The 22835-nt window shown below is 38.6% G+C and overlaps 3 protein-coding genes across 3 annotated transcripts; 2 read left to right on the forward strand and 1 right to left on the reverse strand.

The window, feature by feature from the left end:
* Positions 1–62: 62 nt before the first annotated feature.
* Positions 63–2829, reverse strand: LOC133997002 (dynactin subunit 6-like). The gene is made up of 7 exons (XM_062436540.1): positions 2749–2829; positions 2465–2529; positions 2198–2303; positions 1999–2084; positions 1844–1891; positions 1565–1707; positions 63–377 (listed from the first exon to the last, which is right to left on the reverse strand). Exons 1-7 carry the CDS (start codon positions 2775–2777, stop codon positions 285–287), a joined length of 570 nt encoding a protein of 189 aa, XP_062292524.1. The 5' UTR covers positions 2778–2829; the 3' UTR covers positions 63–284.
* A 2851-nt stretch (positions 2830–5680) lies between these two features.
* hgsnat (heparan-alpha-glucosaminide N-acetyltransferase) lies at positions 5681–15042 on the forward strand. The gene is made up of 18 exons (XM_062439561.1): positions 5681–5868; positions 6752–6867; positions 7535–7671; positions 8093–8211; positions 8336–8405; positions 8617–8686; positions 9272–9375; positions 9586–9662; positions 9788–9818; positions 10511–10671; positions 10855–10970; positions 11176–11297; positions 11686–11812; positions 11982–12068; positions 12194–12271; positions 12457–12527; positions 13074–13186; positions 13450–15042. Exons 1-18 carry the CDS (start codon positions 5694–5696, stop codon positions 13629–13631), a joined length of 1956 nt encoding a protein of 651 aa, XP_062295545.1. The 5' UTR covers positions 5681–5693; the 3' UTR covers positions 13632–15042.
* A 679-nt stretch (positions 15043–15721) lies between these two features.
* On the forward strand, positions 15722–22268 carry LOC133997410 (suppressor of hairless protein homolog). The gene is made up of 11 exons (XM_062436985.1): positions 15722–15750; positions 16556–16594; positions 16730–16825; positions 16916–17081; positions 17495–17669; positions 17819–17956; positions 19003–19115; positions 19312–19452; positions 20733–20888; positions 21030–21133; positions 21230–22268. The coding sequence occupies exons 1-11, from the start codon at positions 15731–15733 to the stop codon at positions 21549–21551; spliced, it is 1470 nt and encodes a 489-aa protein (XP_062292969.1). The 5' UTR covers positions 15722–15730; the 3' UTR covers positions 21552–22268.
* The last annotated feature ends 567 nt before the right edge of the window (positions 22269–22835 follow it).

A 22835-nucleotide genomic window follows, 5' to 3' on the forward strand; every position in this document is an offset into this window, starting at 1 on the left:
ATTATGTATAACCTAGTGATGAAATAACCAGTAACAACTGTTATCATAAAATAGTACACGAATCAGCATTTGAGGTTATTTAATTAATCATAGAAAATGTTTCATCAGCACAGCAAGATAAAGAGGAAATGCTTGCAGTTAGAGTAGAAAATACCAGTGAAAAAAGTACTGATGAAGCTAGATACATATAATTATATACATTCATGCTTCCCCCCAGCATTAGCTATTTAAATATGGGTTGACTAGCCATTTACAATAAAACTTCAAGAGTATAAAGTTACATTTCAGTTAGCAGTGTGGCCTGGTTTAACAGTTTTCTTTAAATGGTGGTAGTTCGGTAGAATCTTCATCAGAAAGTCGAGCTGAAGAGTCTGAGGCTGTAAAGATAACAAACAAATGTGTTAAAAAGCAGAAGACATAAAAGTGGTGTTTCTTCCACAATCATTTCAGACATGGCATAGCCACACATTGGCCATTTTTTAAAATCTTGCACTACTTAGAAACAAGGTACGCTTAAATTTACCAATATTTAAGTGTTTCCTGAGCAGACTACAGGAAAAAAATTAAAGTGTCCGGTGGAAATAAAAGCTGCAATGTTTAATGTGAATTATGGTAAAATTTGTGGTGCCTTAAGTCTGTTGTCTTCCATCAGCGTAGATTCATGCAGTAATGTGTTAAATCTCGTTAGTTGAGTTTTTGTTGCATACTACTTTTAAATAAGATGTAGACTCTAAACAAGCCAAAAACATGTCTGAGCTACAGCTCATATGTAAATCCGTGGTTATTTGCACAGTATTCTTTTGTATACAGCATGGCCTAAAAACTCATCCATATACATACTTTTTAGGAATTATATGCTGGAGATTTCAGACATGGTAAACCCTTTCTAATTAGATCAAATACATTCTACAAAGTTGAGCAAGACCTTTGACTATGTAATATAACTAAAGCGTAGAAATCCAGAGCAGAGTTTTACCATGCACAGTATGTATTTGCTGATCAATGTTTACAGTCAGCATTGTTGCCCGACCAATACTGGATTTTTTGGGCCAATGCCGATACTGGTATTAGGGAGTAAAAAAATTCCGACATGATACATTGGCAGCTATATAGAATATGTATATAAAACATACATTTTTTGCAATATTGTTATCAAACACTTGTGATAAAGACAGACATGATAGACATGAGCGTATACATTAAACTTGAATTAAGAAAAAGGATCAAATATACACTGCCTATAGAACTTAAAAAAAATATTGGTGCATACCAGACAATCTGTGATAAGCCAATATATCGGCCAGCATACGTAGATAATCTTTCTGCTTATTTATCAATCAATAATTTAATGTTTATTTTTTCCTTTACAGTACTGCTGCTAAAATCTTTGACCCCCTGAGCTTTTTGTGACATTTCTGATCACTGGGTCAACAACATTACTTTTTTGGTGGGATACATCACCTATAAAAAACCTTAATGTGTCAGTTTGTCTATTCTTCAGAGACATTTTGCTGGGGTTTCCACATTGACACTCAAAATGTTGCCATTTAGTGTAAGCACGTACCTGTGGTCTCTCTGTCTGAACCCGCCTCATACATCCGGAGCCATAGATGACCGTGTTCTCAGGGATGACCTCACAGGTGTTGACCTGACAGAAAGCCCCGATGATACATCCACTGGTCAGGATCACATTCCTACCAACGTCAGCTACACAACAGAAGATATTAGCAAGTGAGTTACTTCATTTATATTAATGCTCTAGTCTTTCCCTCAGATGCTGCAGCTGCTCACATATTGATGTGTGCAAGCAATGAAAACCAAAACAAAGAATTGAACATCCCACCTTTTGACTCTATCACATTGTTGTCCCCTATTTTCAGGGCTTGTGACACTGGATCACCAGTTAAGGCAAAATTAGATTTTAACAGCCCAAAATGTTTACACGGTTATAAAATGAAATCCCTTGACCTGTGGAGTCAAGACTAATTAAAAGGATACCGCAGCCAACTTCAAATACGTTGTTGATACCAATGGTCATAGTCTTTGGTTCCACTTCTGAATCTGGTGTGATGTTTTCTGGGTAACTTGGGTAGAAAAACAAAGCGTGTAGTTACTATAATGATTACAAAGCAAAGACAGTACACACTCAAAGATGGATAGAAGACATTACACTGAGTAACAGGAAATATTGCATTACCTATTAATGATAAGTGCTTGCTCCTCGATCAAATTGCCTTCTCCGATCACAATGGGACCTGCATCTGCAATGATGCGAGCTTTTGGGTGGACCACTGTTCTGGGGCCTGAGTAAAGGCAAGACAAGTTACTGAGAAGAGATGCTGGACATATGTAAGTAAAGTAACAAAAGTAGACTGGCAGTAGAGACTGATCGGATTAAAGGGAAAAGAAATGCAGGTTTGTCAAGTCAGCAGTTTCTATTTGCAAGTTGCCTAAACCATCTTACCTATGGTGACATCTCCTCTGATTTCACTTTCAACACAAACTACGGCGCCTGCGGCTATTTTGACGCTACAAGAAATAAGACAAAATAAAAGTTAGCGAGGACATGAGAGAAAATGGTTTAAAATGTTAACGTGGCTAACACTGCTAGCTAAGTTAGCCACTTCTCTAAGCTGTTTATATTAGCTACAAGTTTACTTCATTGTGGCTATTTAGTCGTATGTATATTCACTATTAACAATTAACTAAGAGGTTTAGTGTCATTTATGGGCAAATTTGTATTATTACCTTTTCTGGGCATTTTGTTTATCTGCCATTGTGAAAGATGAAGTCTGATGGGAGGCGCCGCTCGACTATCGATTGGAATTCCTTGTTGTTGTTGCAGCGTATGCGCATGCGTCAGTCATAGTTACATTACAAACAGCACATGGAGTATTGAGGGAAAAATGCTTAAACTGATCCCAAAAAGACAAACGGAAGTAAAACTGTTTCATTACAATATGACAATATCGCAAACCAACTTAAATAATCAAGCAATATCGTTAAGGTGTCTTTTAAGTGTTTTGTTTTTATAGGCTACTCTACAGACAGAATCGTAGGCTGAAAAAAACGCAATTTTATCAAGTTGTCCACTTAGATTCAACATTCAGAAATAAGACCATGCTTTCATACCTTATGAGTCTCCAAGATTAATAAGAAAACTTGAATCCAAAAGTTTCTTGCATGAGTACAGACATATAATAACCAAGGAAATATGGGGGAAAACATGTCTATAATTATAGAGATAGTTTCATTTTGGACTTAAATCTGTTAAATTCAGTTCAAACATTCCTGCTAATTTAAGGAAACATCACTTTCCAAATGAGAAAATGAAATGAGTTCGGATTGCTGTGTTGATTCTGTCTGATGACTTTCTGATCAGAGATGCCAATTAGAAAAATGTCTCTAAGACATTTTCACGAGGAAATGATTGAAAGAATAAACACTACCATAGTAATACATTGTATAGCCCCATATTTATGGAGTTTATTCCCTACCTTAATTCAAGAGCATATTAAATGGATTTGAGAGCAGTATTTATTGATTTCATGCTCAGATTTTATGATATTTTCTCTCAAAACTGTGCTGTCGCGCTCAAATTTGCTCTGCGCATGCTTGCACTGTGTCCTCACACTCGGTTACAACGCTGCTCGCGCAGATTTCCTGCGCTCACACTCAGGTTCTTCCTCTCGCACTCAGGGAGTTTGTGCTCGCGGATCTCTGCCCTGCTCTCGGATTTTTTCTGGATCAAAACTGTAAACGGGTGCGTTCGCTGCTCTTCGAGGAGCGTCGCATACGGGCGGGCACTCTTTCAACCGGGTTTATCCACTCCTGACCTCTGGTGCTGTAATCAATGTGGTTTCTTTCATTTTTTTGACCACTGTTGGAATAAAATATCATTTAATACATTTATTTTTTTCCCCTCCAATACACTTTATTAACATTTCCGTAATATACAAAAAAACTCGATAGGAAACATGTGCATTCTTTTTACAATACAAAGATATCTCCATTATAAATAACATCTACAAGGCTATAGACATAAAAGGATATAATAAAAAAATATATAAAAAGAAAAGAAAATACAAGGCACTTCATATCATTAAAAAAACAAAACCTTCAAAAAAACAAATATTTCTTTGCAGTTTCACTCAATTTACAAATTGGCTTGTATACATTTAACAACTTCAAAGAAGAAAAATATTTATTTAGTTCGTTTTTAAACCATACTATTGAGGGGGGTTTATTTTTTCATTTGCATGAATGGATGTGATATTTACCCAAAACTATAATAATATTGACAAGTTCTGAAAATTCTTTGGTAAGATTATCTTTATATAAAAGAATCTGATGTTTATCAAATGGTGATATTTTATATTTTATTACTTATCTATTCAAAAACATCCTGAGAAACCACATTTATTAGAGCACCGGAGGTCAGGAGTGGATAAACCCGGTTGAAAGAGTGCCCGCCCGTATGCGACGCTCCTCGAAGAGCAGCGAACGCACCCGTTTACAGTTTTGATCCAGAAAAAATCCGAGAGCAGGGCAGAGATCCGCGAGCACAAACTCCCTGAGTGCGAGAGGAAGAACCTGAGTGTGAGCGCAGGAAATCTGCGCGAGCAGCGTTGTAACCGAGTGCGAGGACACAGTGCGAGCATGCGCAGAGCAAATTTGAGCGCGAGAGCAGAGTTTTGAGAGAAAATATCATAAAATCTGAGCATGAAATCAATAAATACTGTTCTCAAATACATTTAATATGCTCTTGAATTAAGATAGAGGAATAAACTCCATACATATTGTATCACTGATTATAATTTGTGCCATGGTTTCCATAACAACAAACTGTAATACAAAAAAATGATTACAGGTTTAGTGCTTCATTTGAAATAAACATGAATAATCCATGATGGAAGATCCCTTAAAGGTATCACACAGGTAGTGTTAATAATGTAGGTGAATAAGAATGTGGGACACCAACGCTCAAATGCATCAACCTCATCTTTTAACAAATGCTAAGACACAGGAATGCTGTCAATTTAAAACTAGGCTGTCATGTAAGTAAAATCACATGACTTCACACATGTGCGGTCATAGATTGGGGCGGGGCAATCCAGTCCAGAAATCCAGTCCAAGATCAGTGTCAAAGGATTCAGAATAATTTAATGTAAAGGATATAAATCTGTCATACATGAAGCCATGTGGCTGATTGATATCATTCGTATAACACGAATCAATATCGTTAAAACACATTTCATGTTTTATTTCAGTTTTTCATTGTCCCACTTTGGAAAGTTTGGTTTGAATAATACGTATGTTCTTAAATTGGTGAAATATGCATTATAGCACATTAAAAATGCAATATCAACAGTAGTTATTCGGGGGTAATTTAATCTTGTAATGGACATTTTTTGGTGGCAGGTATACTCTTGGCACTTCCACAAAATGTGCCAGCCCTCTCTCAATTATAGGCAAATGTTACTAATATTAATTCATAATACATTTAACTAAAAAGTGAGATACCTCTATTCTCGCTCCTGATATGATTATAACATACCCTGGGGATCATTTAAAGTTATTGCTGAGGCTCCAATTGCAAAAAAAAGATGTCGCAATTGTAAATCACTTTAATTTGTCCCTTCTCGCTCCCACTACAATATCAAAACAAGGAAGAGTCGGAAGTGGTATCTATTATGACAAAAGGGAAATTCAAGGAAACCACAAAAGACACAACTTCAGATGTAGCAGTGACACAGAAAAGTCACAGCGAAATGTCAAAGCCCGCGAAGGTGGAGATGTTTTATCTTGCAGCTATAGTTTTGGTCATAGCCGTCTGCGTGGTACCATTGACAGCTGAAATGTCTACCTGTAAGTACCCAAACCCCCCCCAAGGGCAAGCTTTTGGGGATGAAGGCTCACAGGCTAGTTTCACTTAGCTACCAAGCTATTTAGCTAAAAGTCCAGTCATAATTGACAGCACTTTGAACTCAGTGGCTTTTTAAACTCACTTCCAGTATTAACGAAAGCGTCCAAACAACAACTGCAGATTCACGGCAATAGAAATGAAACTGACAATTAAAACCATAAGATATCAGCTTTTAGCTAACTTCAGGTTGGCGTCAAACAGCACCAGCTGGAAGAAGCAGCCAAGAATGAGCTCCGTCCGACTCGTTTGAACTTCCCTCCGTGGGGGTATTTTACGGATTAATTCAGCATGTGACCATCGGGCTCTGCAGCCATAACTTCAGCCTTCTCACATGCTTTCCTCTTCCAGACAGCAGCACTAGCCTGTCTGTAGCTTGCACGTCAGTCCGTCTGTTTCTTTGCTTATTCCAGCTACATCCAGCTACTACCACATACACACTTTTGGTATGGAATAAATTGACCTCGGTGACAGTGGCCGAGTAGCTTTGAGGTAAGTTACTGCACGATAGTTACACTGATTAAGCCTCTACAAGAGCAATAACGCAACGCATCCACGGTATGATTCCTCCCACTTAATGTTATACAATATCTATGTCAATATGGAGTCAGAAAGGTTAGGATTATTCAACGCATGTGCACTTGGTTCATATGATTTAAATAATGTATACAGCGTTTAGTAAAGAGTGGACTCACAGTTGGGTGTGGTCAGCTTGAGCAACACTGTGGGCTGCAGCATCGTTACTGCATGGTGTATCTGTGTCTGTACAGCAAATGGATTTGGATTTATCTGCATCTGCTCAATGTGTGCTGCTATTTCTCTCTCCAGCTGGCTTCTCTTATCACAAGCACAGAGTCCTGAAAATGGATCAGGCACTTCTGAGAGTTAACAATGAGTTGGACACTGAATTAGTGGTGTCCTGGGTGTCAGAGCGCTGCTATCAGGTAAGTTGGGCACACTCCACACCAAAATTCATCAGGAGAGAAGTGAATGAAGCAAAAATAATAGTTTATTATAGAAATGATATTTATGATTACATCTTGTCAAAAGTCTTAGAACCCACAGGGAGATGTTATTATTGGGGGACATCAGTCCTGTGCAGCAGCAAGATAAATCTCTCCATGGAGTTCAGACACTGGTGGTGGTGGTTGATGGCTTCTGCTGAGACTGATAGGGCTGATGAAGTTGTTGAAGTGATAAACCTGTGACTAGGCAGTGATAGGGAGGAAGTGAGACATGTGAAATGGCTGCGTTAAAGCACTGAGGGGCAGAAAGTGAGAACAGATTTAAAAGAGCAGCTGTAATATGATAGGCTGAAAATTAAGGTGTATCACCATTTTATTGGTTGGATGTGAACAGCTGACATCTCAGTTGATAATCCAAACAATGACAGCAAGGACATTATGAGTGAGCATGTGTGAGGGATGGGAATGACAGATAGTTTGAGAAATTAAACTGCAGACCTGAGCAGGCAGAAGATTGTCTAACTGACTGAACTTCCACCAAAGCTCCATTAGTCCCCTCCAATGGTGGATATCTGACTAGTTTGTTGATGATGATGATGATAATGCTGCAGTTCAGATGCTAGATGCTTGTTTCTCTGTGTGTTAGTGTTTGTACCAGCCGCTTGGGGTGGTCCTTGCTAAACCCAGTCCTGGTCAGCCCAGTTCAGAGGATTTCATTGTGGGCACTCAGCATGGACTCACACTACAGCTCAATAGCACTCCTATCAACTTGGAGCTCTGCACGTAAGTTAATGAATACAGACATGTTTCACATATGCAAGACCTGGGCATATATTGTATAAATGAAATGAACCCTGAAGGTCCTCCAGTTTATCCTTCAACCAGTGGGAAATGTCTCTGACAGCTCAGATGAATTGACTTGAATGTTTTTACAAACACCATAAAATGAAAAGCCAGGCCATCCAGCATAGGAAGGAAAGACATTTTTTAACAAAATCTGACTGTAAAATGTAGTTAAGCAGACAACATTCACAGATATTTGACATATAGTAGCTTTTTTTGCACATGTTGTGAAGGTGAACATTGTGTGTCCACTAACTATCTTACAACAAAAAAGGAAACACAAAGATATGTTGAATAACTGATCCATGGAACAACTATGTGCATATATATCAAGCATTGACACATTGTTTTAAATACTCAGGGTTCCCTTCCACTTTGGGGAGCAGGGGAACTACTCTCTGTGGGTGAAAAATTTGAACGACTCCTCAGTGGTCAACTGCTCCATAGTGACTGATGCAGACCCTGTCAACAGCTACATACGTGAGTCACGCACATACACACATTCATAAGCTTGTAAGACGTGGATGTAAAGTGTTCTTATATATTCACCATTACTACCCTTCACAGAGTACACACTATTGTACATCTGATTGTCTCTCCACAGCAATCTTGGTAGCTTTTCTTATCTTTGCTGGACTGGCCTTGGTGTTTGCCATTGGAAGAACAATATTAGGGTAAGCTCATTTTATTCTGTTGTTATTGTTATTCAGTTGATTAAAGTAAAGCTGTGATTTGTTTTGTTCTGACTGGAACATGTGCAAAGTCATCTGTTCATAAACAAACAAAATCAAAACGTATGTATGATACATCAAATTAATGATGGCATTTCTTTAGCTTTTCTCTATTAGATAATCACCTCTAACTGATTGCTTATTTCTTGTCCAGACTTGATGTAGTGAAGGGTATCCTCTTCCGAATTGGTGGCACTATGGAGACAGAGAGGCTCATCAACTCTGTGAGTGTTTCTCTGGAGGGTGTTCTTCCAGTCACAAACCATATTTAGCTACTTCGACTACACCGAAATGAGCTACAAAATATCATCTTCTTCATTGGGGTTTGACTTATATATCAGTTTTCTTGGTATACTTTTAAGAATTTATGTCAAGCAGCTCTGTGGTAACCCTAACCCTAACTCTGTTTTTATTTTGCATTATAAAGCACTTTAGAAGTTTAAAAAAAATGTTGACACCATTTTAAAAATATTTTATATGACACATGCTGCCTATATTTAGCACTTTTTCAGGTGCTGTTAACACTTAAAGAGTTAGTAAAGGTTTTAGTAGAGAGTTTACAAGTTATTTGAATGGAGGGTTTCTTCACTTTCATGTCAATAACTAATAGTTGCACAAAATTGGTTACTAGAATGTTTTTCAAGAACTGATATTGGTCAAATCCTTTAGGAATGGTATTAAGTATTATGTGTAACTTTGTGACTTGTATAGTGAATGTTTCTTTCACTCAAGTTAATGCCACAGGGTGCAGTAGTGTGTATGCTTTCAGTAGAATAATGTTAATATCTAACTTAAATTTCATCATGCAGGAACTGGGCTCCCCTGGCAGGACGGTGGCACCAGTTACTGACAACATCCTCCCTCCATCACCCAGCCCCAGCAAAAGGCTGCGATCTCTGGACACATTCAGAGGGTAGGCCATTAACCCCCCACCCTACCCACCGCTCACCCCAGCAGCTCAGCTTTTCAAAGAAATATGTTCACTAATTTACCACTTGGTCTGATCTCTTGTGTGTCACATGATTGTCACTGCTATGCGTTTCACATTTGAGACGAGTGTGTCCATGCAACTTTGATTTTCTCCATGCTTTTCAGTAATGCTGTATTTTCTATTTCCTGACAGGATCTCTTTAGTAATTATGGTGTTTGTGAATTATGGAGGGGGGCGGTATTGGTTTTTCAGACATGAGAGCTGGAATGGTGAGTCTCAATTGTTCCCTTTTTTTCAACCATGTTAAAATGACTCTTTATTCACATATCTTTGTAAAATATCTTGGTTTTGGAGTTTATTCTGACAACAGTGTTTCCTGTCCGTCTCCTTACAGGCCTTACTGTTGCAGATCTGGTTTTCCCTTGGTAAACTCAATTTACATTTTCTTCTGTAATGTTTCACTGGCATATTTTCACACTGCAGATTAATCAACTCCACTCTACAATTGGACACTCTTTATTTCCACTCAAACATGAAAGTAAATAATAGCTGATATTTTGTAATGCAATGATCATGGCAAAGTATGTACTGACAGAGACCCAGAACCATGAACTCATTACAGATAATGTGGAATTCATGCATAAAATAAAGATATTTATAATGAGTTGCAGTAGATGTTCAAGTCATTACAACTTGCTTGAAGGATTATGTTCTTTCTTGCTTCGACCAATTGGTAGTTGCCTTGATATTGTGTGTTTTTACAGTTGGTATTTATGTTTTGTTTGTAGTTTTCATGCATTTTCTATCATAAGCTAGTTCTCCCTGCAAACCAGTGTGAACTTGTTTACGGGTTGCTGAATTTGGAAATAGACTCCAGACCAATATTTAACCAGAGACCCCCCCCCAAAAAAACCCAAAAACAATTAACTTAATAAGGCCCCAATACCAAGATTAATATTTGAGAGTTTTGATAATCTGATGACAATATGTTGGCCATATTTATTGTTGGGCTCTAATTTGTTATCAGATGTACATGTATCTTATTTAATCATATATTATTTCTAACACTTTCTTTGTCTCATTTTCTCTCTCTCTTTCCATCTCCCTCCTCCACCAGGTTTGTGTTCATCATGGGGACATCCATCGCTCTTTCAGTCAACTCAATGTTACGTGCAGGTGCGACTCGCAGCTCACTGTTGAGAAAAGTTGTGTGGAGGAGCCTGCAGCTCTTCATCATTGGCGTCTTCATCATCAATCCAAATTACTGCCAGGGACCATGTGAGTATAAACAGTTCTGTATTAATGGTTGTAGTATCCCAAACCATTTAGATGATTAACAGACAATATTATTCATCACTGTACCGTCTCTTAGGACTTATGTGGCCGCGTCTTCCTTTATTTACTTGCTTCTGTGTTTCTTCCTGCACTTGGGCTCACACTTGATCCTCCTCAACACCGCAGTATCGTGGGACAACCTGCGGATCCCAGGTGTGTTGCAGCGTCTGGCCTGGTCATACCTTGTTGTAGCCTGCTTGGATCTGTTGGTGGCGAGAGCTCACCTTGACATCATTACAACGGTCAGCCAAGAGTTCCATTTTACCTTCATTCTTTAAATTGATCTGTAACATGAATTACTTAAAAACACGTTTGCCATGAATACATAAATCCTAAATAAATTCTGATGTAACCTCTTGTTTAACTATCTATGATAAATGTGTTTATATTAAATGAATTTGGAAGGACAATGAAAGGGTTTAAGTGAGAAATATCTGTGTTTTCCAGGATGCATGGTGGTCCCCATGCCTTGATATCCTGCTGTACTGGCCAGCCTGGCTGTGTGTGCTTCTTTTGGAAACCATCTGGCTATGCCTCACTTTCCTACTTCCTGTAGCCGACTGCCCAAAGTGAGTCAATCAGGACAGCACATATTTGTATATACATGTGACTGTATTTTTGTACTTGTATCAAGAGGGAAATGCTTAGCAAACAACAAGGATTTGTCCACTTTAAAAAAAGTATTTTTCAATGCGTGTGTCTTTGGTCTTTAGTCTGTTTATGTAAGGGGTTGGTGTTTTTTGCAAATAAGTGTAAGGTAATGGTACTTCAGTCTAATTATCAGCATATGCTTTAGTAGTCTCATTTTGACCCAGATGCAGATCTCAAATTTCTCTGGATACATCAACTCTGATTGTTTTGCTTTCACTCAACAGATTGAGTCTGTATATAGTGTTTATTTACTTCTTTTTTAAAAACTGAAGACTAATAATACTGACACCCTCTTCTTTTGAACAGTGGCTATCTCGGTCCAGGTGGCATTGGGGACATGGGTCTGTATGCCAACTGCACCGGTGGAGCAGCTGGGTTTATTGACCGTTGGCTGCTTGGAGAAAACCACATCTACCAGACTCCCTCGTCACGGGTTAGTGACCAAATAAAACTCCCAGAACATACCAACAGCAGACACTTTAAGTCTTTTTATAACTTGAGACGGTACACTTGAGCTTATATATCAGGTTTCTCTCATGCACAAATGATGCAACGGTGGACTGAGTATTTACAAAAATCAATTTTTTCCCATTCAAATTAAGGTGATTTATGCGACTGGCATGCCTTATGATCCTGAAGGTGTTCTTGGTAGCATCAACTCTGTCTTCATGGCTTTTCTTGGATTACAGGTTTGTAATATGTGTTTGTTTGTCTCTTATTTCTCTGTGTCTCCAAATGAATGCTCATATAGCTAACTGGAACATCCAAGGGGAATCAGTTAAAGCTTGAATTGTTGAATTTTCCATTTTTCCAGGCGGGAAAGATAATCTTACACTACAGAGATCTCCATACAAGTATTGTGTCAAGGTTCCTCATATGGGGTCTCATACTGGTAAGCACAATAACTTGATCTGCTTTTTACAGTATGTGCACACATGTATATTAATAAGTTGTTCCTTCTGAGTACATTTAATCACTCATAGTATTATTAAATAGGATTGCAGTCACAATGTTTGCAATGAAATAGGACAGTTTTTACTTTTTTTGTTGAATAATAAAGTTTCTTGTAACACACAGGGAGCCATTTCAGCGGTTCTGACTAAGTGTTCCACAGACCAGGGATTCATTCCTGTCAACAAGAATTTATGGTAATGATATCTTGTTGTTATATTTTTGTGTAACCTTAGAAATGCTATAAGTGCTCTTTTGTTTATTACATTTTTAGTACTTTATAGTGGCCTGTCGTAACATTCTTTCCTCTCTTTGTTTTCAAATGCCTTGTATGCCCTGATGTATATAAACGGACTGATGACTCATGGTGTATCATTTACTAAATTTAAGTTCTATCATGGTTTTACAACATTTCCTTAACAATCCTAGACAGCTACTTCCCTAAACCTAAAGTACTGTTTCACCAGAGCATGCAGTCTAAAAGTTCAGCTGGGTTAAATTTTTGGCACATGGTTGCCAAGCCAGTCACCCAACTGAGCCGATGCATTGCTAGGCACGGTCAGAAGTTGTTAACCTTTAGGGAAATCCACTTGAAATGACACTGACACTGGCTTTAAAGTTCAATGGTGAAGTATTTGTGTCCTGTATGAGAAGAGTTTTGTGCAGTTACTTTTTACCAGACACATTACAGCTTGGTGTATCCTTCAGAAATACATATTTATGTGTGTCCATTTGACTTCTAGGTCTCTGTCCTATGTGACGACACTGGCCTGTTTTGCCTTTGTGCTGCTAGTGCTGGTCTACTACACAGTGGATGTAAAGAAGTGGTGGTCTGGAGCTCCTTTCTACTACCCCGGTGAGCACTGAACCATATTGTCAGACATTAAAAGCCAAGTTAGTGGACATTTGTAACACATAATATTATACAACCTACTTGCCTGTTTTTGACTTCAGTTAAGTTCAACCCTTTCTTTCTTAGACTTAGACTTAGTTAAATATGAACCATGAAAATCATCCATATGCATACCCTTCTTTACTTCTTAGATTTTGATTATTATTAGTCTTTCTCTATAATCAGCATGACTTTTGCTTTACTCTCGCTTGTGTGTGTGAAATCAGGTATGAACTCCATCCTTGTGTATGTGGGCCATGAAGTGTTTGAGGAGTACTTCCCCTTCCGTTGGCACATGGCCAACAGTCAATCCCACGCTGAGCACCTCACGCAGAACCTTGTGGCTACTTCCTGTTGGGTCTTCATCTCCTATGTGCTCTACAGGAAGAAGATTTTCTGGAAAATTTAGAAGCCGGACCCCTTACTGATGGGGTCTTCAGACAACGAAAGCAGAGGACATTGTTTACATCAGAATTGCTGGAGTTATAATCTGAAAACATGGAAATTGTAAAACTGGAGACTTGATTTATTCTGTCAAAATTACATGGACTCTGTCTCTAAATGTATATGCGTGTCTTACTTCCAAGCAGCACTACTTGTTTGTGTCTTTGGATTTTCTAATTTTGCGTCACTACTTAATAACAGTATCAACACTTTTTTTTTTTCAAAGATCTGAAGATATAAAGCAGCTGACCCCTGCCAAATATCTTAACTGACTCAGGAAGAACTCCACGAAGAATAGAAGACTGTCATTGTTTAATTGCTGTTTGACTATGTGTTACATATGCTGGTTTTCATTCCTCATCTTGCACCACAGACTATAGCAGCAGGGTGTTGAAGTAGTGGTTTAACAAGCCCTTGTTGACTTCCCCCAGGGATAATCCCTGCTGTCATCGCAAGTACCACTGCATTACTTTTAAAGCAGAAGTGGGATTTTATCAGACTGAATCTTCAAGGGCCAAATGAGGCTGTGAATGATATACCCAGAAGTGAAAATCTTATCAAGAATGTATTATGAACATTCACATTGATATAATTCACAAGATATTTAAGTGGGGCAGTATGTAGATGTTTTAAAACTTGAGATTAACAGTATATACAAAATGTCATTCCTCTGTCTGTGTAGTTTTAATCATCATTTACTGGTATTATTGCTGATCATTAGGCCTGTGTTTTCCATTTGCAATCCCCCGCTCCCTCAGTCAGCAGGTGTCCACAAGTGTGACATGATGCTACGTGTTCCCAGGAGCTGAGGGGAAGTGAAGAAGGGCATGTCAGATGACTATTCAAACCCACAGGAGGTTGCTTGCATTTTGGGTAATACAGAGTGCATTTTTCATGAGGTTTCCAAAAACTGAAGTCACAAAATAGCCCCCTCTTTAAAATTGTTGACACACAATGCCCCATTTTATGATGGCATCGACAAAAACGATTAATCTTTCTCCTGCCAAAAGTTTGCTTCTTTTAAGTAGATTTTTTTTTTTCATTTTGGTAAATGGATCATGAATTCACACACATAATTATGTAATGCTACTGTATGTTTTCTCTGTACAGCAGTGAGATTTAAAATAATATATTTGATGGTTTCTTGTCACACCACACGCAGTTTCAATGTGCCCCTTCCAATGATTGGAGGGGAATATGTTTTATCAACATATTTTGCAAAATCATGTTCTGTATGTTAGATATCCAAATGCTGTGAGAGATTTTGGAATAATTGTTCACCTTCTACTGTCTTCATGGATAAAATTGTCAAACTTTTATACATTTAATTTTTTATATTCACCTTTGAAAATATGTTTATGTAATAAAAAATAATTCCGAAATATTGTTTGTGCTGTTTGAGTTTTAAGGTGGATTTTATTGTAATGTTAATTTAACATGGTCATTTCTTTGTTAATCGGTCTTTTGGCCCTAAGAAACTGCACTTTTCTCTAAGAATAGTCTTAAAATGGTGTGTTATTACAATGTTTGATATACGTTTCATGTTTTCCAGTTCATGTTCACTAATTAATCCTCAAACTCTACTTTCCATCCCTTCAATGTAGAGGTGTTTCCTTTATTGCTCAATAAGGCGTGGGAATCCAGTTACAGTCTGTGTGCCTTGTGTGTAAAAAAAAAAAAAAAAAAAGAAGAAGAAAGAAACCCAGTTGTGAGAGTTTCTCTGAATCTCGCGATACAACCGGTCAAACTTCATTCATGTCTATTATGAGAGTTTTTCGGCTCTCGCGCGACTTTGTAACTTTCCCACGCCTGTTGTTTTGGCGTCTGCCCTCTGCCCGTCTCTGTTCTCCCTCCCCCTCTTCTCACCCCTTTCCCCCCTCCGTCACACCGGTCACACCTCCCCCCTCTTTTTTTCCTCCCGTCTTTTCCTTCCAGTCTGGTTCTTCTGTTGTGTCGTTGGCTTTGGTAAAGGGGGCTGGGGGAGGGATCTCGCGATTGTTAGACTTTTCTTTTTTTCTAAAAATTTTTTTAGGAGGGGGGCGGGGAGGGGTAGTTATTTGGAAGATGGCGCCCGTTGTTACGGGGTAAGTGCTGAAATTCAAAGCATAGTGTTATGAAAAAAAGTTTTTGTTTTGTGGTGGTCAAGCGTGGCCGAGGTGTAGCGTTTCTGAGGGCTGTCTTTTTGGGTGTTAGTGTGTGCTGCCTTTGCTTCATAAGCTTCAGTGCTGCTGCTCTGTGGCTTAATGTGGGGTCAGTTCTACAAAACTATTCGTACTATGGTGGTTTGCTGGTTTCTCTGCCATTTGTTGAGCTGTCGTACGATAGCTATTTCAGAAACGTTAGTTTTTTTTGTCAGAAGTTATACATTTTGTCTTAGCTACCTATTTTTATCACTACTTCATTTCAGTTTCCACAAGTGCAGTGCAGCAAAAATGTAATATCTTCACAAATTATAGCAACATTGTTAAATGTATGTCATAGCAAGCGTTATATAGTTATTATTAGTAATTGAGAAGCAGAGTGACGTAGAATACTCAGGGTTGGTTCCCATGATCCTAACCACACATTTCTGGGTTTAATTAAACCATTATATCAGGAAGTAGCTCAAAAAGAGAATAATTACTTCATAGTGGTTACTACTATGGCATTGTACATCTACATCTAATAATCATTGTATACCGTACAGTGGCTCTTTCCCAGGCCAACCTTAACCACATGTGTGTCAGTGGTCTCAGGTTAATACAACATGATAATATAACATCTCTCCATTACAGATGTCACTGACTTCATGCACCTTGCCATTGATTTTAATGCTCTCTTTTTTTATCTACATAATCTCTGTAGAGAAACCACACTAATCACCTTTCACCCTGATGTTTTGTTTCGCAGGAAGTTTGGTGAGCGACCTCAGCCTCAGCGTTTGACAAGGTGAAGAGAAAAAAGGCACCCCTTCACAGTGCAAACAAGTAGAAACTAGCCTTTAAAATAAGTGTAGAAAGCTAAAGGAAAACAACTTGATTAATCTGTTATGTGTGTTAACATGTGTCCCCCCCTTCATTTCAGAGAGGCTATGAGGAGTTACTTAAAGGAGAAAGATGATCAAACAGTGCTCATACTACATGCAAAAGTTGCACAAAAGTCATACGGCAATGAAAAAAGGTTTGTGTGGGAGTGTTAAAAGCGTCATACTTTGTTTGTGTGTGAGTGCGTTGTAGTGTGTGTTTTTTGACCTCTTCTTGTGTCAATTAGGTTTTTCTGCCCTCCGCCATGTGTGTATCTGATGGGCAGCGGCTGGCAGAAGAAGTTAGAGAATATGGAGAAGGAGGGTTGCACAGAGCAGGAGGCCCAGCCATGTGCATTCATTGGGATAGGCAACAGTGAGCAGGAGATGCAGCAACTCAACCTGGAGGGGAAGGTGGGTGGGCATCTGTAATTACACTGTACTGTAGGGGTTTTATCTTTCTGATTGTGTTTTCAATCTAAACTGCACACATACTCTTTCTATACTTCACTCATACTAACAAATTTACTAGTGTTATCTGATGTTTCACAGTGATAAACCATGCAAAGTAACCACAGGATGAAATGTGCTGCTGCTTTGCTTCGCAGTTTGACCATATCCTGTTTGTCGCTGCAAAACTTTGTTACCTGAATTCACACTTCACACTAGCTGATATTCATGCATGTCCTCATGTCCCCCTTTTTTTTTTTCTAGAAATGTCAGTGATAAACTTGTTCTGAGAGGGAGATGACAGGGAAGTGAAAGGGGGAGAAGCAGACATGCACACGCAAACAAAACTTTCTAACTTCTTTTTCCTCTTGCATTAGCACTTCTGCACAGCCAAGACGCTGTATATCAGTGACTCAGATAAAAGGAAACACTTCATGCTGTCTGTGAAGATGTTATATGGGAACAGCGCCAATATCGGAGTCTTCCTCGGCAAGAGAATTAAAGTCATCTCCAAGCCCTCCAAAAAGAAACAGTCCTTGAAAAATGCAGATTGTGAGTGGCACAATATCACATCACGCTCACATAACACACTGACATTTAATTTTCATGTGGAAAAGATCAAACAAATACTTTAATGTACATTTTATATTCTCTTTGAGTGTTGAAATATTTCACTTTCTCTCTTTCTCTCTATCTCTCAGTGTGTATAGCGTCGGGAACAAAGGTGGCGTTATTTAACCGTCTGCGATCCCAGACTGTTAGTACCAGGTATCTTCATGTCGAAGGTGGAAACTTTCATGCCAGCTCTCAACAGTGGGGCGCCTTCCACATCCACCTCTGTGAGTCACACTTTCTCTTTGCCTATACATATATATATCATTTAAAAAACATTTATTTCTGGTTTTATTCTATTTCTTTAATCCTCTCCTCTGTTCTTCATCTGTGTTTACTCTTATTAATGTAGTAATATAATTTATTAAAAAAGTACTTACATGATATCTTAAAGGGTCTTATTATGAAAAACTAACCTTTTCAGTGCTTGTGTTTATATATTTGGGTCTTCATTTCTGCTTTTGGACCAGTTTACTGGTGGGAGGAGTTTATTTTTTCAAACTTTTGTGAATTTATCAAACCTGATTCTCAACCTAGCCAGAGCTAAGTTAACGCCAGAGTCACACACCACCTCAGCTACTGTCATCAGCAATAAATATCTTAAATGCCAGTGAGTTTATTTATGTCTTTAGATGTTATTTTGAGTGCGGACGAAGCAGCTACAATGTCAGCACAGCCGTGATCGATCAGAACTCCATTCAGCGTTTTAAAAGTTGTTTTTTTGTTAGCATGCAGACAGACCTGACAAAGCATGAATTCAGACTTTTTGTAAATGTGCATCATGATGTAGATATTTCGGCATCCATTTGAATTTTATTAAATTAATTTTGGGTTCATTCATGCTGAGCTTGAGTAACATCACTGCGCTGGTTTTGGACTCGTCAGTGTTTGCTGTTGCTCGTTGGCTGTTTTGGGAGAATAAATACAAACAATCCTGTCGTCAAAGTCATGCAAGTAACAGGAATAAACAAAACAGGATCGACAGTTGCCATGGTAGCTGCAGGAGAGAGTGGTGAGGTGAGCGGGACAGGCACTCAACCTGCCATTTTGAACAGGGCTGTTTGGACAGGATGAGAAGGCTGCTGTGCTGCTTGATCCTTGAGATATTCGGACCGAACTGTGTCAGATACATTTTATTAAGACCCAAGGAAACGGTTTTAACTTGTGGAAAAGGTCTATAATATGGCCCCTTTAATTCCTGCATTCCTATTCAGTCAAACTCAACAAAAAAAGTGACGTACTTTGTTTCTGTATTCTGTGTCATTTTCTTTAGTGGATGATGAGGAGTCTGAGGGAGAGGAGTTTGCTGTGAGAGATGGCTACATTCACTATGGCCAGACGGTTAAACTGGTCTGTTCTGTAACTGGCATGGCCTTGCCTAGACTGGTATGCATGTGTCTGTCAATTCATATTTCACTTGTAATATTGTTTGTCAGAAATTGACCAGTCATACCGCATGTGTACTTAAATATGGGTGTAGTGATGTTTCTAACTGTGTGACCTGGGTTTGTGTTCATTTTGGCATATGTATATGATATGTTCCTGTGTGTCAATGATAAGTGTGTTTGTCTGGATTTCGCAGATCATTCGCAAAGTGGACAAGCAGACTGCATCATTAGACGCAGATGACCCGGTGTCCCAACTCCACAAATGTGCCTTTTACCTGAAAGACACAGACAAAATGTATCTCTGTCTCTCACAGGAGCGAATCATCCAGTTCCAGGTGCGCAATCAGAGTATCTTTTGGAGTTTGTCAGCTGTGATCATGATTGAATCAGGTCTTAATCTTATCTTAATCCTAAATCTCAGTTTGAGTCGTAGACGTACTGAAGAAAATATGACTCAGAGAAGGCTGGAGAAAAAACATCTGCTTTTTTGTTTTTGATTTTAAAAGCAATTCTGTATAATTATAAGTTCACACGATTCAGTAAAGAAATGTTTCTTTTGTAATAATAGGAAACATTTTTGTAGAAAAATGTGGCAATATAGTAACTGGTAAGAATCTGTGAGGTAGCATGTATGTTAAAGGTCAGGTTCAGGTTTTTACAATAGTTAGTTTTAAAACAATAGTCAGGTGCCCATATGTACATTAAAACTGGTTTTGATCGCAGTAGTCAGTCCTCTTGTTCTAATCATTCCTCCTGTTCATAATGACCATTAGAAGATCCTGTCCAGGTGCACTTACAATGTAAGTGATAGAGGACAAAAAACACACAGTTGTTCTAAGAAAAAGAAATATTTAAAGGTATATTTGAAGAAAATATGAGGCTTTAGCCATCTGAGTATATAAAATAATGTGGATATTTTCCAGGCTTTTTAGCATAAAATTCCTTCTATGTGTCTAGACAGACAGTGTTTTCCTGTTTCCAGCTACAGTGGAAGGATTGTAGAGGGAATTTGGCGCTAAAAAGACAGTAACTTACTATTGATATTGTCTTGATCTGACTAATTTGGATGACTGGAGCCTCATATTAGCTTCAAATAAACTTTTAAATGCATTTTTGAGAGGGCTGTGATTTTGTCTCCAATCACTTATATTTAAAGTGCATTATGAAGGAATGTCTTAATGGTAAGTATGAACAGGAGGAAAAATTGCAGCAAGAAAAAACATGTCAGTTTTCTTTTGGGCACGTTGTTTTAGGACAGACTCAAAAGAAATTGTAAACCTACCCTGTAACTAGTGTTTCTGTCAATAGATTGTTTTTGTAACTTCGGCTAGCTACAACTGTTTCTGCTTGTTAAAAAAAAAACAGAATTTTAACCTGCCAAGAGCATATTTTACAGCAAGTGTGAGCTTTGAAATTAGTTCCCACTTAAGAGGTCTTGCAGTTTCTCTCAGTGAACATTCTGAAGCAAGAGAAGATAGACTAATCTTTGACCCTGTCATTTCAACCTCCTGCCTGACACTGTGGTAGCTTGCTCAAGTATGTCTTTCCCCTTGTTGGCTATGAAATTGGGAAGTGAAATTTATTTACCTGTTTTTTGTTGGGGTTTTTTCTTCAGGCCACACAATGCTCTAAAGAAACTAACAAGGAGATTGTTAATGACGGGGCTTCCTGGACTATCATTAGCACTGACAAAGCAGAGTACACCTTTTATGAGGGCATGGGCCCTGTCCCCTCACCGGTCACACCTGTCCCTGTGGTGGAGAGTCTGCAGGTAAACACATAACCTTTTCTTTTGAAAATATGCTTGTTATGTTTTTTGTCAACAAACACAGTTCTTATTAGCAACTACTTCCTCTTAAATTTTTTATTCAGCTTGAAGGGACTTTAAAGCCTTTTTTGTATGTCTGTCAAGTTAAATGGTGGAGGAGATGTGGCGATGCTGGAGCTGACAGGACAGAACTTCACCCCTAACCTCAGAGTTTGGTTTGGAGATGTGGAGGCTGACACCATGTACAGGTACAAGTGTCTGTGAGTGTTACATATCTCTGTGTGTGCACATTTGTGTGATGACCCAAATATTCAGACCTTTTCTCATTTGTCTGGTCTCCTAAGATGTGGAGAGAGCGTACTGTGTGTTGTGCCGGACATTTCTGCCTTCAGGGAAGGCTGGCGCTGGGTGAGACAGCCAGTGCAGGTCCCCGTCACGCTGGTCCGCAATGATGGTATCATCTACGCCACTGCCCTCACCTTCACCTACACCCCTGAACCGGGGCCCCGACCACACTGCAGTGCCGCAGGGGCCATTCTGCGGACACATAGCACCTCTTCATCATCACCGGCTTCTTCATCTTCACCATCATCATCGTTGGGCAGACTTGGAGATGGCCATGCAGTTTACAACAGTAGTGATATGATTTTATTTGATTTGATTTGATTTTAATAGGACCCCCAGAAAACTTCATGGTGTCCACACAAAATATATGACGAAGGAGGAACCATCAACACACACAAAAACAACATATAACAACAGACAAATAATAAAATAATAGAGTATAAATAAAATTAAAATAATAAGTCAGCAATGCACACTTAGATCTAATAGGTGTTGCTTCACTCGTTTTTTGAAATTAGCTTTATTCTGAGTTATTTAGAAATATGACGAAGGGAGTTCCACTCAATCATAGCTCAATACGACACTGCACATTGTTTCAAATTTGTTTTGGTTTTTGGATTTGTGTAGTTACCACTGGTGGCATATCTGGTGGGGTATTTGTGCAATAGAGCTGAGTCTGATCTGCCTTTACAAACAATCAGGGATTTTAAATACATCAATGTTTTTTTACAAAAGAAAGAAGTGATGCTTTTAACCTCTCATCAACTTTGAGCAAGAAGAGTTAGTCATACAAGTTGTTTATATTAGGTCTCTGTGTGTACTGAAGGGCAAGCCAAGCTGCTCTGTTCTGAACTTGTTGTAGCTTCCCTGGATTCATCTTTATAGTACCTAAGTAGACCACCAGGCAATAATCAAAGTTTGATAATACTTAAGTCTGTAGGACCTGTTTGGTCAGATGTGGTGTTAAAAAAGAAGAACATCTCTTGACTTCAGATATGTTTATCCCCATGTTTTGTGCCAGTAAATATGTTTGTCTTGATCATGACAGTTTACAGTCTAAGGTTGCACCAGAAAGATTAGTTTTCTGTTCTTGCTTAATAGCAACAGTGTTCAGTACCGATTCAGCTGGGGTTTAGGGCTAACTCAGTGATTGGTTCTTAATACAATACTTAGTCAGAGAGCTGAGGGAGGTGATTTCCTTAACTGTTGGTGCAGACATGTACAGTGTTGAACTATCTGCATACATAGACGACTTATAGAAATTGAGAAAAAGCAGTGGTCCAAGTGAAGAGCCTTGTGGGATCCCATACCGTATATGTATTGCATTTGAGAAGCTTCTGTTAAAGAAAAGCTTCTGTGGTCTCTTATATCCATGCTAAAGCAAGTTGACTAAAGCAACAACACTTCCTTAGCAGCAAACTGATCAATCAAAGGCGGCACTAAAGTCTAATAGTATTACTCCTACAATATTCTGTTGATGCACCATAAGTGGGCTGGTAGTTGCTCATAGAGAAACATAATTATATCTGGTCAAGTTTGCTTATGATAGGTAACAAGCTGATTGGTCAGCTTTTAGACCCCGAAAAGGCAGCCCAAGCATTTTGG

The sequence above is a fragment of the Scomber scombrus genome, chromosome 2, assembly GCF_963691925.1.
Source record: "Scomber scombrus chromosome 2, fScoSco1.1, whole genome shotgun sequence".
NCBI lineage: Eukaryota > Metazoa > Chordata > Actinopteri > Scombriformes > Scombridae > Scomber > Scomber scombrus.